Source organism: Calidris pugnax, unplaced genomic scaffold, assembly GCF_001431845.1.
Source record: "Calidris pugnax isolate Ruff unplaced genomic scaffold, ASM143184v1 scaffold349, whole genome shotgun sequence".
NCBI classification, from domain to species: domain Eukaryota; kingdom Metazoa; phylum Chordata; class Aves; order Charadriiformes; family Scolopacidae; genus Calidris; species Calidris pugnax.
In genome coordinates, this window is record NW_015091088.1 from 2,345,230 (window position 1) to 2,361,999 (window position 16,770).

General features: G+C 42.5%; 1 protein-coding gene across 1 annotated transcript in view; it reads left to right on the forward strand.

Moving 5' to 3' along the window:
• The window catches only part of FRAS1 (Fraser extracellular matrix complex subunit 1), a 181,759-nt gene that overhangs the window by 117,616 nt on the left and 47,373 nt on the right, over window positions 1-16,770 (forward strand). The window contains exons 28-31 of the mRNA XM_014957844.1: window positions 2,944-3,270; window positions 8,459-8,612; window positions 12,538-12,716; window positions 15,548-15,664. Of these exons, the coding sequence (XP_014813330.1) occupies window positions 2,944-3,270; window positions 8,459-8,612; window positions 12,538-12,716; window positions 15,548-15,664 (777 nt within the window). The remainder of the gene's footprint in view (window positions 1-2,943; window positions 3,271-8,458; window positions 8,613-12,537; window positions 12,717-15,547; window positions 15,665-16,770) is intronic.

The window sequence follows — 16,770 nt, forward strand, 5'->3', positions numbered from 1 at the left end:
CTGACTCCTTCCTGCCTATAAGCCTGACTCAGCATCCATCCTCGCAATGAGTAGTTTAAGAAATGAATTTCTTTAATCATTGCAGTGGTGGATGGGCTTGTCTGAAGGTGCTTCCTGACTACAAGCCTGACTCAGCATCCATCCTCCCAATGAGTAGTTTAAGAAATGAATTTCTTTTAATCATTGCAGTGGTGGATGGGCTTGTCTGAAGGTGCTGGTGCTATTCTGTGCTTCATGTTGAGTGTAGCAGGAGTGTAGTCAGCAGCTCAAAAGCACGGTGAGCTGCTGAGTTGCTAACTACATACCATGCTGGCGTTGCGTGGGGGGTCTTCAATTTAATATGTCTAGTGTTCCTTATAGGAAACAACTCCTGAGATGCGTAATTTCTGTGCTTCTCTGACAATCTTGAGACTTTGCCCTGCTTGGCTTCTTTCCAGTTTGGGATCCTAGAGATGTGGTAGCTTCAGGGTTAGGAATTATCATTTTTTAAATTGCATTTTGTTGCTTTTAATCACTGTATTCCGTATTAGTCATTCTGTAACTTCTGGAAGTTGGAAGCATTCTAGTTTGTCCTTAGTGTAAGAAAAACTGTGGATTTTGATCCTGTTGCGTGTCTATTGATTCTGGCTGGTGCTGAAATCTTTGCTTAGTCTAATCTCTTGTTTACCTCAGTAGGACATTCACCTAAATAAGAGCTGCAGTCACTGCCCCGGAATACATAAGTGATGTTTAATAATAGGAATTTTGCCTGCCAATCCTTAATAACCCTGATAAATTGTACGCAGGTGAGATGGCAGCAGTTAGCATTCTACTTAATGTTCTCGGGGCTTTGACTTTGTCTCTGCGGGATCACCCCCCCCTCCCGAGGCAAGGTATTACTGATGGCAAATGATGTTTATTTGGATCAATAGGGACTGCAGATTTAAACTTTCTTGACAACAAAGAACTGGAGAACTAATTTAAACCAGCAGAAATGTGGACTCTAGCTGGTCATTGTTCTAGGGTAATTAGGGCTGTGTGGAGTCTTTGAAAATAAGTCTTTGAAAATAACCAAATAATGATGCTGGTGACATCCAGTCTTGCTGTCTTTGAGATGGACTTTATCATAGAATCGTCCAGGCTGGAAGGGACCTCCAAAGGTCATCTAGTCCGGCCTCCCCACAGTCAGCAGGGACACCCCCAACTAGACCAGGTTGCCCAGGGCCTCATCGAGCCTCACCTAGAATATCTCTAGGGAAGGGGCCTCAATCACCCCCCTGGGCAACCTGCTCCAGTGTTCCACCACCCTCACAGTGAAGAACTTTTCCCTAATATCCAGTCTAAATCTGCCCTTTCCCAACTAAAAGCCATTGCCCCTCGTCTTATCACTACAGGCCTTTGTAAACAGGCTCTCCCCAGCCTTCCTGTAGGCCCCCCTCAGGTACTGGAAGGCCGCTATTAGGCCTCCCCAGAGCCTCCTCTTCTCCAGGCTGAACAACCCCAGCTCCCTCAGCCTGTCCTCGTAGCAGAGGTGCTCCAACCCCCTGATCATTTTAGTGGCCTTCCTCTGGACCTGCTCCATCAGGTCCATGTCCTTTCTGTATTAAGGGCTCCAGACCTGCACACAGTACTCCAGGTGAGGTCTCACCAGAGCAAAGTGGCAGAATCACCTCTCCGGACCTGCTGGCAACACTTCTTTTGATGCAGCCCAGGATGCGATTGGCCTTCTGGGCTACAAGTGCACACTGCCTGCTCATGTCCAGCTTCTCATTCATCAGTACCCCCAAGTCCCTTTCCTCAGGGCTGCTTTCTAATACCTCATCCCCTAGTCTGTACTGATGGCGAGGATTGTTCCGGCCCAGGTGCAGAACCCTGCACTTGTTCTTGTTGAACCTCATGAGGTTCACCTGGGCCCACCTCTCCAGCCTGTCCAGGTCCCTCTGAATAACATCCCATCCCTCTGGTGTATCAACACCACCGCACAGCTTGGTGTCATCTGTAAGCTTGCTGATGGTGCTCTCAATCCCTCTGTCTTTGTCATTGATAAAAATGTTAAACAGTACAGGTCCCAGCACAGACCCCTGGGGGACACCACTTGTCACTGCTCTCCATCTGGACTTCAAGCCATTGAGTACCACCTTCTGGATGCAACCATCCAGCCAATTCCTTATCCACTGAACAGTCCACCACTGGACTCTCAGTTCGAGACAAGCAAAAGCACATCCTTCAGTGTTAGTTGATTGACTTATTTCTACTTAAAGGCATTAATTCAAGCTTCTGCCTCTCAGTTTGGCTCACTGCTTTAAGTGTCCTGTGTAGGTTGTTCTCCCTCTCCTGCCACTCTTCCTTGCTTCCTTTTTTTCCCTCTCTGCAACTCGTTTTAAAGAGGTAACCTAGGCACGTGGATTGTCTGGGGTCTTATTCTCAAGCATCAGCACTCTGAAAGATGTCTAAGTTATCAAAGCTGTAGGTTATACACAAGGAGAATGTGGTGTGTCTCCATCCCCAAGCCCACGCTGAACTGATTATTCACATTATGCATGGAACATATAGACCTCCCAAAATAGTTGGGGTCTGCCTTTCCATTTGAATTTCTGTGGATGGTAATAAAGCAAAGCTAAGTCCCTTGTCTCTTGTCTGTGCAGACAGCAAAGGGAATATAGGCTCTAACTGATAACTAAATTGCTTTCTATATAAATGTCCTAAGTTTTTTTCCTTCCCTAAGCTTGCTGTGGTATGAGAATCTTATTTTAATGTAACTAAATCAGTCTAAATTGCTAGATATTCTTAGATCTGCCTGCTGGGGAGGAAAGTGTGGAGAGTGATTCTCTGCTGCTTAGAAATAGGAGGTTTCCAGGGATGAGTGAGCTAATTTCCTTAACCCCACATTTTTCATTCCAGACTAAGATCATGATCAAATTGCTAAGGTTTAGCAAACACCTAAGAGCTGCTTTTGTGTTTCAGGCCCCGTATGTGTTCAGAAATGAGGTCCTCCTCGTCCGCAGAGGGAAAACTGGAACTATAACAGAACTGTTGCTTGGTGTGAGAGACAGTGACAATCCTCAGGATGTGGTGCTGATGGTTTTAGAACCTCCACGTCACGGGCAGCTGATCAAACCTCCTGGAGACTCAGCTTCTGCAGTCCAGGTATTCCACCTGGATGACCTTGCCAGCGGACTGCTGCGTTATGCTCATGATGGCTCTGACACCCAGGATGATACAGTTCTTTTGCAAGTGAACGATGGGTACCACTTCCAGAACATCCTGTTCCGCATTAAGATTGCTCCCAAGGTACGTGCTGTGGCATAAACCCTCACGGGCAAATTAGAAGTCTGGAGAAGTATCGCTGTGTCCCCGAGGCATCACTAATCCTGCATTACCGACAGGCTGTGGTCACAGACAGGAGAAAGCAGCGGATTGATTGAGTTTTGGAGGTCACCTGAATTTTTGGTTTGCAACAGAAATGGTTCAGCTCAAATTGTGCAGCTTTGACAGTTTAAAGGCCATTTTCTGGAGCTGCTGGTGAGATTTTTGCATTGGTACAGCCAATGAATTAGAGAATGAGTGGATGGTGGGGAGAGGGCTGATGAGATAGGCAAACCAGTCATGGGGATAATTGCAGTGTAATGGGAGACACAAAAGGACCACACATGAACTAAACAACTTGGCTGATAAGGTGTGTCACTGGTACTTCGGTGGTGGTGGTGTTTCCTGCTGTTTACTCAGTGTTGCTCTACTGAAATCTTTCACTTGATGCATCTTTCTGTTTGATAACTTCCTGAAAGATAGGGCACGGATACCTGAATTCAGAAATTATTAAGAAATTTGTTAATTTTTGTTTCTTGCTTTTGTTGCAGTTTATCATTAAATAATGGTTGGTTGTCTCTTCTGCATTTGAAACATGAAGTGGCACTTGATATTGAATTTTATAGAGATTACAGCAGTAAAATTAGAAACAGTGATGTTTCTCCATTTGTTTATGAAACAAACCCTAGCCAAACAAGTCATTAAATATGTGGTGTGTGTGGTGGAGCCTTGAAAAAAATATACTGAAGTGCTTGCAAGCATTTCAGTTCTGGTGTTGTAGTATTGTAATAAAACAGAAGGAAAAAAAGCTGAAAATTTCCTTATCCCTTAGTTCCTGTGAAAGAGTAATGAAAAAAAGAGCTGTCAGAGAAGAAGTCCACTGTTTGCAGTCTTTTTATGTATGGATCTGAGAATTACACAATCTTCCACTCTGTGAAATGGAGTTAGGAGCAGATGATGTTATCCCTCTTTTGTCCTCTTCTCTGCTGTATTAGGTGCCTTTCACAGCAAGTTGGGCATGAAAATTCTAAGTAAGGTTTACAAGCGCTATATGCGTCTGGGTAGTTAGCACAAGGAGGGACTGATCCCATTTGGACCCTGCGGGTGCTCCTAAAGCTGCAGTAGTAATTAATGGTAATTAGTGGCATGACTCACACATCAGTCTGGGAATGAAAAGGCTTTCAAGGCTGGTGCTGAGTTATTAGACTCCTGGAACAGGAGCAGCCCTGCCTGTGGTTTCTTTACCCAGATCACTTACGCAGCCCTAAGGAGCCTGCTTAAGGCCAGAAGGACTGTAAAAGCTCTTGGACACCACTCTGTGTTGCTTGTAACACATTTTATTTTTTTTGCTATTGATTAAGCGGGTTCTTGTAAATGCTAGTGAGGGTGAATTGCTGAGTACAGTTTCTTTTATTGGCCGATTTTGCGCTCTTTTGTCTCTCATTTTCTTTCCAATTGTAGCATTTGGCTACAGAGAAGAATGAAGATGGTGAGAGAGGTGAGAGTAGAGCGGCTTTTAGTATGAGGGTAGAGCTGGCAAAAACCCAGCTCCTGTCTCATCCTAATTATCATCTTTGTGGAGTAGCCTTGGGAGCTGAAACACATGCAGGGTTTGTTTCTGAAAAGGTGCTGTTGAGACACACGTGCAAAGACACTTTGTGTTTTTTTCCTTGGTGTACATCCAAAGATGGCTAAGAAGCCTGGTAGGACCCTGGCTGGAGGTGTGGGAGATCAAGGTGTAGCTTTTTAAACCACGTTACTTATCTGAGTACACGGAGCTTGTTAGAGAATCATAGAATCACAGAATCATTTAGGTTGGGAAGGCCTTTGGGATCATTGAGTCCAACCATCTGTACTACTCTACAAGGTTTTCCGCTACACCATAGTCCCAGAGACCAAATATAAATGACTCTTAAACACATCCAAGGATGGTGACTCAGCCACCTCCCTGGGCAGCCTATTCCAATGCCTGACTACTGTTCCTGTGAAAAACTCTTTCCTAATGTTCAGTTTAAACCTACCCTGTTGTAGCTTGAAGCCATTCCCTCTTGTTCTATTACTAATTACCTGGGAGAAGATACCAGCACCAACCACTCTACAATGTCCTTTCAAGTAGTTGTAGAGAGTGATGAGGTCACCCCTCAGGCTCCTCTTCCTCAAACTAAACAGTCCCAGCTCCTTCAATCGCTCTTTGTACGATAATCTGTGGCTGGATGGTTTTATATACTAAGTCCTGGTGTGAAAGACCATTTTTAGGATTCCTATTCAATGGCCCCAGACAGTATAATTCTCAGACATTAATCTGTAGGAGCGCTGCAGTGAAAGTGTGAAAACATAAATGAAGGACAACATAACCTTCCAAATATTATGAATTAGAGGGTTTTATTTCTTCACAACAGGTGTGCCTTGTTTTCTGCAAGGTGCTTTTTTCAGTCCCTTTGGTTGCCAAGGGCCTGCTTTTCTCTACTTGCCCCTGTCTAAACACTTTGTTTGACCTACTGCAGTCTGGACAGGTGGCCTCTATTTTCAGAGCTCTTAATAATGATTTGCACTGCTGTATATTTTTGTTGACATTCTCTAACAATTACAGCTTCTGTGAAGTTAATTTGGGACCCGCTGGTGCTTCATTTTTGGCAGAGCACCACTGGTGGTGCTCCAGTGGGGAATAAGGAGCCCATGCCCTAGAAAACAGGATCACAGGCTGTGGACTTGAAGTCAGAGGACCTTAGACCTACCCACACATGATCTGCCCATTGCTGATGGGATATGGAAGTCTTTCTTTTCTGAGAGGCTAAGGGGAATGCGGGAAAAAAGTCAAAAGATATTTATTTTAGAGGTGCGTTGGATTTCTAGAGAAGATCCAGCCAAGGGAGGTCTCCAAGGTATTTGCAAGGCACTGCATCTTGCCCTACCTGGGAGCAGGTAGCTGAAGCATGGACCGGGGAGCATGTTAGCCTCCCCAGGCTCTCTGAAACCAGTTTTCCTGTGCTGTGAATTCATGCCCGCAGTTTGCTGTGTCATCAGGTATCATTTAAAAAAAAAAATCTACTGTGATTCTAGCTGTTTTGCTGAACACATGATGAGCACTCAGCTCAACAACAGCTTATCGCTAAATATATTTTTTAAATGATTACCAAGCAAAAAGAGCTGTCTCATGAATGTATTCTTATTAACAAGCAGGATCGCAGCATGGAGGCCAGGTGGAAATGGTATTACAAAATACTGGATTGATTTACTGTGGCCAGTGAAGGAACATTCAATCATCTAATTACTGAAAAGCCAAAAGAATCCATTTTTATAGCAAAACGACAACCTTGTGTTAATTAACATTTTATTTTCAAACAGTACATTTTGCTTGTTACTCTTTGTAGTGTGGCTAGTCTTCCTTTTCTCTCCTTATGCAATAAATCCAGGGACCTTTCTGACCTTTTTAGTTTCCTGTTCCAGAATTATGATTTGCTAGACCTGTAAGTGTCACAATGTGGTCGAATCTGTAAGGTCAAAGGAAAGTTATCATATATATATGATATATATGGCAGGGTTCTCTTAGCTGGCACAGGGTTTGTTTTTCTACTTCACTGTTCTTTAAAAAAATAAAGCAACCATTGTGCTGGGGGTCTCTTGACCTGACACAGTCTATGATCACGTTGGATTTAAAAATTAACACTGCAAAATAAGTGCAGTGCAAATTAAATGGGTGAAAGTTGCTCAGCAGACATGTCAAAATGGAGACGGGAAATCATCCTTTAATGTAATTCTTTCTTACAAACATCTTTTTAGCTCTCTCAACTATCTCTGTTGCAGATTCAGAAACACGAATCATTTATCAGTTTTAGGGTGACACATGATTATGTGGAGTAGTAAATGAGGAGGAAGATGACCACTTATATGGAGCAGTCAGGATTTTGACTGATGATGCAGTTCACCGTAGCCAGTTTTAAGGTGAATCTGCAGAAATGAAGAAGAGAAGTCCCATTTACAGGGACTGGGTTTACAAGAACAAATATTGGCACAGAAGAGGTCACGGGGATTTTGGTGGCCTGTCCAACAGAGCATGAGCTAACAAAATAATTTAGAGCCAGAAAGGGCTAGTATAATCCTTAAATGCCAGAGCAGTGTTACTGAAGTATATGAAAATGGTAGTGAAATTATTACTGCATCCAGTTCTGACATCCACATTTCAAGAAGCATGAATGAATATTTGAAAAAAGAGCCACAGGAATAATTTGAAGGTTAGAAAACCCACCAAAGTAGCAAAAGACTTTGATGGATGCTCAGGCAGACTTCAGTTTTACAAAAGTGGTCAAGAGATTACTTGGCCATGCATGTAAGACCCCACAGGAGGAGAAGATATTTGGTCTAAAAGTCTTCCTACAAGTGTGTTCTAACTTAGCAAAAAAAGTGATGTGGATTTGGTGCAGTAGTCACTAAGATAAATTTGTGTATGTAATTTCTGAATGTTAAACTGCTTCTGTTCAAGCAAAGGGTGGAAAACTGTCATAGCTCATGTTTCTGCCAAAATTCATCATTAGTGTTTGCATACCCTTAGGTTCAGTTTTCCCCCATCTCGTAGAAAAGCATGAGGTTGGTCTTGAACCTGGATTTGCTCATGAAGAGGTGAGAACAGTTACAGATGTGTGTAAAGATCGAGGAGGTGCCATAGAGAGATAGTTTTGAATGATAAGAGGCTGTTGTTCTGTAAGTACCCTTGAAAGGTGTGTATTTTTAGAAGTAAAATGAAGAGATGTGAGAGAAAATGTGGATCCAATCAGTGGTAGACTGGGTACCATTTTTCAGATGTTGATAGCAGTGAATTTTCCACTGTGCCGTGGAGATCAATTCTATCAAGACATGTCAAAAGTCAAGTGGAGAGAGAATAAGGATGATGGTAAAAGACAAAATTATGGAGGAAGACTGAGGTCAAGAAGGTTTAGAGTCAGTGATAGGAAATTAGAAACATTGGAGGACAAAGTCAGTTCTACAGGGTGAGAACTGGGTTTGAGGAATATAGGTGAAGGATGCAAAACCATTTCTTGAAGCAGACAACCAGGGCTGAAAGCATAAGAAATTCCAAAATACTGTGCTTGATCATTTTCATTTGAAAATCTGTTTCCATCAGTGCAGTGTTGCTGACACTCAGTTAAGCTTTTTTCTGCTGTCCCCCTGCATGCAGAGTGACAGAAGTCCTCAGCTGGTGACAAATTCCATGGTCTGGGTGCCCCAGGGAGGCATGCTACAGATCTCCAAGACAATTCTGCACGCCGAGCTACCCGGTGCCCGTGACTCTGAGATAACTTACACCATCATCAAGGACCAGCCAAGACATGGTAAATATCTTTGGAGTTCTGTTAAAAACAGCTGTAAGGCATTGTTTTTCACCTACATACACCAAGGTGTCCATCAGCTAAATAAAATGCAAGGTTCTGGTTACTTCTGGAGAAAAGGATATTCTTCACAGACCTATGGGAATATGATTCTTCCATGGTATTTTGCCCACACCAAATAGCATTTGAGGGAATATTTCCATATAATGCTATGCTGAATAAGTGCTATTAGCCTCATCTTTTTCCAATTGAAATGGGTGTGCAAAGTAATGAAGCACTATTGTCCTGCCTAGTAATCTGAACTTCTACAACTGTGTTTCTCTAGTAGTAGTTACAGTCTGGTGGATTTAATGGAATGATGGAATGGTTTGGGTTGGAAGGGACCTTAAAGATCATCTTTTTCCAATCTCCCTGCTATGGGCAGGGACACCTCCCGTTAGACCAGGTTCACAGCTTTGCAAGGGCAGATTCTTACTCACTGCCAAAAGATAATATTCTACAGTGAATGTCTGGTTGGAGAGCAGCATAGAGCATTCTACCTATAGAAACTGCTGAGCAAAAGTTTACCATGAAGAACTGGAGAACTCCCTAAATTCCATGACATTTGATTTAATTTCTGCAATGGAAGGGGTTACTGACTCAAACAGAAATTGGTGACATTTGCATCCATATATGTCTTCGAATTCCTTTTGAAGGGGCTCTTATCTCATCTCTCAGACTAATGGCTTTCACGAGCAGCCCTCTGTGTAGGACTGCAGCTTATAGATTATCTTCTGAACCCAGGCCAAGGAGGAGTGTGGAAGGTGCTAGGATTCGTGGCTGAGATACAAACTGAGGGAAACTGGATGGAGAAGAGAGGACATCATATGTGGAGGGAAAGGAAGTATGGACAGAAAAGAAAAATCATATTTTCCTGCTCAGCATCAGCATTTTCCTCACTAAAGCCATGTCTTTAAATAGTATCTTTTGCACTTCTGTGAAGTGATATCATTGTTTTCAATTGACTGAGCCAGATAAAATCAGAGGATCCCTCAGCAACATCAGTGCTGGTTTTTTGCCCTTTGCTGTAAGGATAGGCTGGTTTCCATAACAGCTACTAGTACTTGATGGAAACATAGATTATGTTATTTTTGCAATTTAGAAGAGAAGTAATTAATTTGTATTCCCCCTTTAGTTTTCTGTAAATGAAGGAGTGTGTTCTCATTTTTAATAAGCATTTACGCGAAAACAAGAATTTTTCCCTGAGGAGCTTGTCTCCTGCTGCCTAACCCTAACCAAAATTTATAATCCTGTATTTGTATCACCATAATTATCTCTACTGTAATTAATTGCAGTAACACAAATGGGTTTGTAGCTGCAGGTGAGGAATAAGCAGTAGAAATCAATGGACTTCAACAGTTTATCTAAAATACAATTTCACAGAAAGGGAGGAAAAATATAAGACAGAGAAATGTAGAAGTGTAGAAAAATGCGTCCTTAATCAAGGAGGGCTTATCTGCCAGTCTTAGTATTTGGGTAATGGAAAAGATATTCATACCTGTAGAGAATATATAATTTGATCTTTAGATAGGAAAGAAAAACACTTTAGAATTATCTACTACATTTCTGTAGCACAAGTGAGTGGACTAAGAAGGCATCTCTTCTTGCCCTTTATTTCAAGACTCTGACACCAAACAAAAGGGATGTAATTAGGGAAGGAGGATCCCTGTCCAGATCACCTGCTGCTGCAGGGCTTGGTTTGGTTCTGTGCAATTGGGCACCAGAGAGCGGTTGATCTTTCTAAGAATCTCTTTATGCTGGACCTCTTGTTTTGTCCCTAAAATAGAACAAGTGTCTCACCTGTCTCTCCTGCCAGCCTCAACATAGCTCTGTTACGTGGCAAAAATACTCACTTCTCTGTAAGTAGGTATTGTTATACCCTACGCTGCTCCATGGGACATATATTCTTAGAGGATGAAATTTCTAGTGCCCAGGAAACACATGGAAAGTTTCCAACACATGGAAAGTGTTGCAAGTGTTTGCTCTTCTTAAAATGAATGAGACCGCAGTGCCTGAATCCCCTAGACAGCTCTGGAAATTGCAGCTGTATAGTCTCCATATATTTCAATAAACTGCCTGAGTGTGCATTCGTATGTGTAACTGATCAACGGGTGTTTTTCTATTTAAATAAAATACGTTTCAGATTAAATGGTAGTCATAAACTACATAAGTAAACATCACAGAGTTCTTCTGATCGCATTAAATATTAATTTATAAGAAAACACATAGACATGCATCTTGCTTAAAGCATCTGTGTGTTCTAATTGTTTCTTCTCTTACTTCGGGAGGGATAAACAACTTGCAGGCTCTAACTTCTTTGGGTATGTGATGAGCATCTTTAGAAATCACACGGAAGATTAAGGTGGTGAACTCCCATGAGCAAAAGCATAAGATTGGGAATGTAATTAGGGCACCGATAAGGGAATATTAGCATAGAGTTTGATGATAAAATGGAAGTGTGGTATTTCAGCTTGCTGAATTATTTTTTTATTACTTCAACTGTTTGAGGGTGGTTTGGGGAAATGAACTGGGAGAGCTTATGGTGAGTATTTTGCATAACAGAATGATTAATGCTGTAAGGACAGTTGATGTGATTTATAATATATGTGGCTTCTGAATGGGTAGCCACGAGGGATATTTTCAAAGACTAATAGAAAAGCACAATACACAACTAACAAGTTATTTAAAGAGCAGCTAAATTATATATAGTCAAGAGTAGTAAAGATAGGGGAAACGTGTCATTTTTTCCAGGTTATATGTTAACTCCAGAACAAGTAAATTACATTGTAAAATAGAAAAATATGCCATTTATTTCAATACTATAGCTCTTTGTCAGGTTTTAATTTCATTTCTGTGGGTGGTTAGGAAAAATGTTCACATCAATGAAATTGCTGACCAAGGTTTTGATGCCCTTCTCTTGGTGGGTAGCACTTGGCTCTTTGAGTAATTTTATTAGAATGATGGCTTTGGGTTAAGGTCTGTTGAACTTGAGTAGTTACATCAAAATCCAGCCCTTGCAGGCATCTGTGAGGAAAGCTGATAACCAGTGGGACATGCCCCCAACCTGCTCTTCTCTCTTATATCTGCAACGAAGCCAGTGATGTTTCAGTCCAGCTGAGAATCTATTTCCAACACAAAAATCAGAAATAAGCTGGATGTTAGAGATATAAAAGCTACATACTCTTTGGAGTAAGAGCTACAAATCAGGGCATACAGACTTTCTATACAGCCTATGATACAGAGGACCTTTACTGTATCTGTTCAAGAGCTCTTTTTCAGTTGAAGATTTCTGTTCAGAGAAGTTGGCTGAGTATACTTTTTGACATAATAAGTACCCAAAAGAGCTGGAAAAGAGCTGACCTTGAAAAAATTAGTATGCTGTAGTCTGATACTTCAGTTGTACCCTTGAGGGGAAGATGGATAGTCTGCTGCAATGGTTTTTAACCCTGATTGTGTCTCACTTCTCTCTTGTCCCTTTGCAGGAACTCCAGAAAGCGAGGCATGTCCTTTGTGTCTTTTTTTTTCTGCTCAGTTGTTGAAACGGGCACGTTTCAAGGTTGAAACGGGCTGATCAGTGGGCAGAATGACATTTTGTGAGTTTAAACTTGAAGATTCTGTTTTTTGTTTGACCACGTATTTCTTCTCTGTGAAGAAACATTTCTTTTGTGTATTTCTTCTGTGTTGCCAAAACAGGAGATAAAATATTTCCCTATGTCAGTGGGATGTTGCAAGGTCCATGAGTGGTTTTTAGGATCTCTACTGCTATTTCTATTAGTCACACTAGATGGAAAAAAGCTAACTCTGGGTGAACATTTATCTACGTGAAAAGGCATCTATGCTATGTTTTTTCAGAAGTTGTGCCCTAGCTGTTCATCTTTGCTTTTCCCAGGTGAAGTGGTGCTTCTGGTCCCAATGCCGGCAGATGGCCCAGCAGACTCGTGGCAGCTTTTGCCTGATGGAAGAGCGGCCTCACCTACAAGCTCTTTTACCCAGCAGGACATCAACGAAGGCATTGTGTGGTACAGGCACTCTGGATCTGAAGTAGAGAGTGACTCCTTCCAATTCCAGGTACTTCTCGTCACATTCATGGTGCAGGGGAGGGTGTCACACAGCAGTTCTGCTGGCATTTTTCTCTGAGATTACTCAGTCTGCCCATTCCTTGTATCTTGTCACCCAAAGATTTAATAGATACACATATGTGAATGCATGCATGCACACAGAAATATGTTTGTAAATACATATTTGTATTTACATACAGAGTTAAATGTATATAGATGCGTGTTGCGTGCCTGTAGATGAATATGCATGTGCTTATGTGTCCGGGTGCATGCAACCCACCGTTGCATTAGTGGGAGGCTCCTCCTCACACACAAGAGAGCTTTTTCTGCATGTGGGCCCCCAGGTTTTAATCTGTGGCAGCGGGGCGAGCCAGCCAGCCACCTACCCACAGAGTAGAGCCGCATGCGATGGCATTAACCTTCTGATTGTCAAATCACAGGCCGTATTGCAAATCTGGAGAAAATTGTCTTTCACGTAGCATCTAACATTTAAGCTATTAAACTAATAGCTGGCCTGATTTTCTGTAGAACAATTCTATCTCAGGAGGAAATGGTTTTGTAGAGAAGCATGACGTTGTCTTAGTGCCTGCTAAGCTTGTCTAAGCAGGAGAGCTCGCTGACATCAAGTCCCCACAGTGAATGGGCAAACAAATTTGCCCTTATAACTTCCACAGGATGAAACTAGGTGGCTTGTAGCATCCCATCAGCATGACACAGGGACTGATTCATGCTGTGACAGTGATCTCTTCTCCACCGGCCTTTTGCCTGTGGGGTAGGATTGTCCCCTGGGGACGCGCTACTGATGTGCTTGGGGTTGCTTTTGGGGAAGAAATAGGAACAGGAAATGTTTTTTGCCTGGCAATCCAGAGAAGAGGTAACAGAGCAGGTAACGGAAAGGGTAACTCACATCCTTCTTGTAACCTGCTGCCTCCTTCTTCCCTGCTCTTCTTTGAGAGGAGGCTGGTCCTAGGGAACAGGGGAAAAGTGAGGAGGTGGGTCAAGAGAGCCACGCGTTTGGCTGTGCTGGAGACCCTCCAGCTGAATCTGCATGAGGAGACCCATGCAGAGGTGCTCTGGCCCCCACTCTCATAAGGCATCCCTGCAATCCCAACCTCTGTGACAGGAGTTGCCTGTGCAAGGTGTGATACTGCAGCTTATATTCTGGCCGTTTTGATGCCACACTTGCAGTTCAGACAGGAGGTTTTACCCATTGATATGCATGGTAAATACGTTGTCCTCTCATAAAACTTGTAATATTTACTCCAAGTGCAAAGTGTTCTGAGTGTCTTCTTTAATATTGTTTGTTTTGCAAACCCCAAAACCAAGCGACCCTCCTGCTTTCTGCATTCCCTAAGCTAACAATTTAATTTTTGCTACAGAGTACTTTTTCTTGCAAACAGGCAAAAAGGTACAAATACTCCCCAGCAGATGTAATACTAAAATAAATCCCACCTCCCCGCAGGTTTAATGGCCATAAAATTCCTCAGACAGGTCCTTGCTGTTTGCTTGGAAGGTTTAACAGCCTCCCATAATACTAAGCCTACGTGAACACTTGCATGCAGTATTTGTTACATCTGGTTTACAAGTCAGAAGCTATTACTGTAGCACAGGAGAGGCAATTAAGGTAATTTCTAAAGTAATTAACATAAGCGATAATGAGGAATTTGTGAGTGTCAATGTTGAACAAGCTGATCTTTAGCTTAATTGCTACATTCCTCTTATAGAGTATGCATTTTGCATGAGTTAAACATGTGGTTTCAGTATCTTGGAGCGGTAGCAATAATTGCATGGAGAGTCTTACTGAGAATGAAGCAGTGATTGCCTGGGACACATCAGGAGACCGTAACACATCTGTCTGAGTCCTGAGCTGTGGACTGGGGCATCTCAGAAAGGGACAACGTGTCGTTTTCATCAGTATTTTGGCAATTACCATTCAGATGACAGCAACTCAGAAGAGGGCCAGCAAACGGCTAAAATAATTTCCTTCATTTCAGCAGAACTTTTGCATTTTTATGCATTTTCTTGAAATTAAACTTGCGCTGAAGTCTGTTCTTGCTCACAAAGTGCTCTGTTGAATTCAAGTGAGGACTTCCATCCCTACTGAAAGATAAAGCCATAACTTTGTCTAACAGGGAAGGGGACTGCATATCTGTGGGTGCTTGCTTTATCTCAGGATTGCTATGAACGTTTGCAGGTTTAACTCTAGGGCATTGGTTTGGTCCTTTGCATTTCTACAAATTTAATATTACTTGCTTTATATGTCATTACTGCAGTAATGAGTTAGATACCGTTGACTTAGCTTTGCTGCTATAGTGGTGTATGGAAAATTTATATAGGTCTCTGTGAAACACAAGCACAGCCTATCTTAGAAGATGTTGGGATCACAGGGAGTTACTGCCGACGCAGTGCCATTATGAAAAGACCAATTATTTTCACCTTGTCAGCACAATTAGCGGTCATTTTGAGGGTGAGAGGAAGGTTTAAAAAAACATTATTTTTTCTGTTCCTGTGGTGAAAAGTTCTGCTAAACTGTACAAACAGTTGGAGTAAAATTCAGCAAAAATTCAGTGACTGGGGGAAGCAGGAATTAATAGTAGGCAAGGAATTTGCAAACAAATATCTTTCTAAAGAGGTTAGCAAGTGTTAGTAAAGAGGTAAACCATTTTCAGATTGTACAGGTAATAGTGGAGAAACTGGTTACTATTTAAAGGTTGGTATCTGCTGGAAGGCAGTTTCTTTGCCTTCCCAGACCAGGAGAAGAGGAGAGGGAAAGTATGAAAGTGATCTAGAAATGCAGTGGTGTCCTCTGTCAGCTGTCCTCAAGTGATCTCTCCTTCCCAGGTGTCCAGCTCTGCCAGTCCACAGACCAGTTTGGAAAGCCACGTGTTCAATGTTGCTGTTCTCCCACAGACACCCAGAGCACCTCAGCTTTCCCTCGGCTCCTCTTTGCACATGGCTGTAAGTGTGAACTGATTGGTGGTTTCCATATTCCCACTCTCCTTGGGTCACCCCATGGCGGCCAGCACCTCGCGTAGAGCGGTGACCACTGAGTGTTGATTCTTCTACTTGCTGTTGTCCCTGCCGTTGTGCTTGGTTCAAAGGTGGGACTAAATCTGCAGAACAAGGTGTATGCATCAGATAGATAACAAACAGAAATGGAGAAAAAAGATAGACAGGTTTGAAGAGTAGTAGGGGGGGAGGAAAACCATAGGAAGTTGAAAAACTCAGTATTAAAAGTGATGTGTGTATCGGCTGGGAGAGGGAGAGAGGAAAAAAAAAAATGTTTAACACCTTTTTAATGGAATTCTTAGCATTTTGCAAACACCTTTTCCTGAATTAGGAATGGCCAGAGTGAAAAACTGCAGTTAGACTATAATGAATAGATCTTGCCAGTAATTCCACTGTAAACTTTATTTATCAGAACTGCAGCCCACCCACAGTAGAAAGTTTTCATTCATCATTCTGACATCAAGAACACAGACTAACGTATGTGGGAAACATTCAGACAAGCTGATTATATCTGCATCCACGGAACTGAATTACCTTTTCTTGCAGCGTCAACTCTGGGAATGACCATCGTGATCGAGTGTCTCTAGTGTAGTTATTTCCCTGACTGTGTTAATTAAAAAGATGACCTCAAAAGTTGGTTTTGTGAGCTCTCTGACTTTGGTGCATACCTTCTCCATGTGTCCCCATCATATATGTGGATGAAGTCCAGCTTCCCTCTCTACTTCTCCTGCTGTCTTCTGTTCTTGATTCTGTAGGGAGGGATCCCAAGTGGATGAGCTGGAGGAGAGCTTCAGGGCTCTGCACCCAGGTCACCTGTTGGGATGCACGGAGAGCCAGGACCCTGGAGGCAGGGAGTTGATGATTGATTTAGACATCATCTTGACCTCATAGCTTTGTTGTGGTCTGTGGGGCTTTCAGAGGGGCACCAGGATCATAATCTGCTGAGCAGCAGTCCTGAGCTGGGTGAGACAGGGCAGGCTGTGATGAGAAAGCAGAGATGAGGCCAACCCTTCAGGCAGAAGCTTCCTGCAGGGAAAGGGAGAGTTGGGTCTACA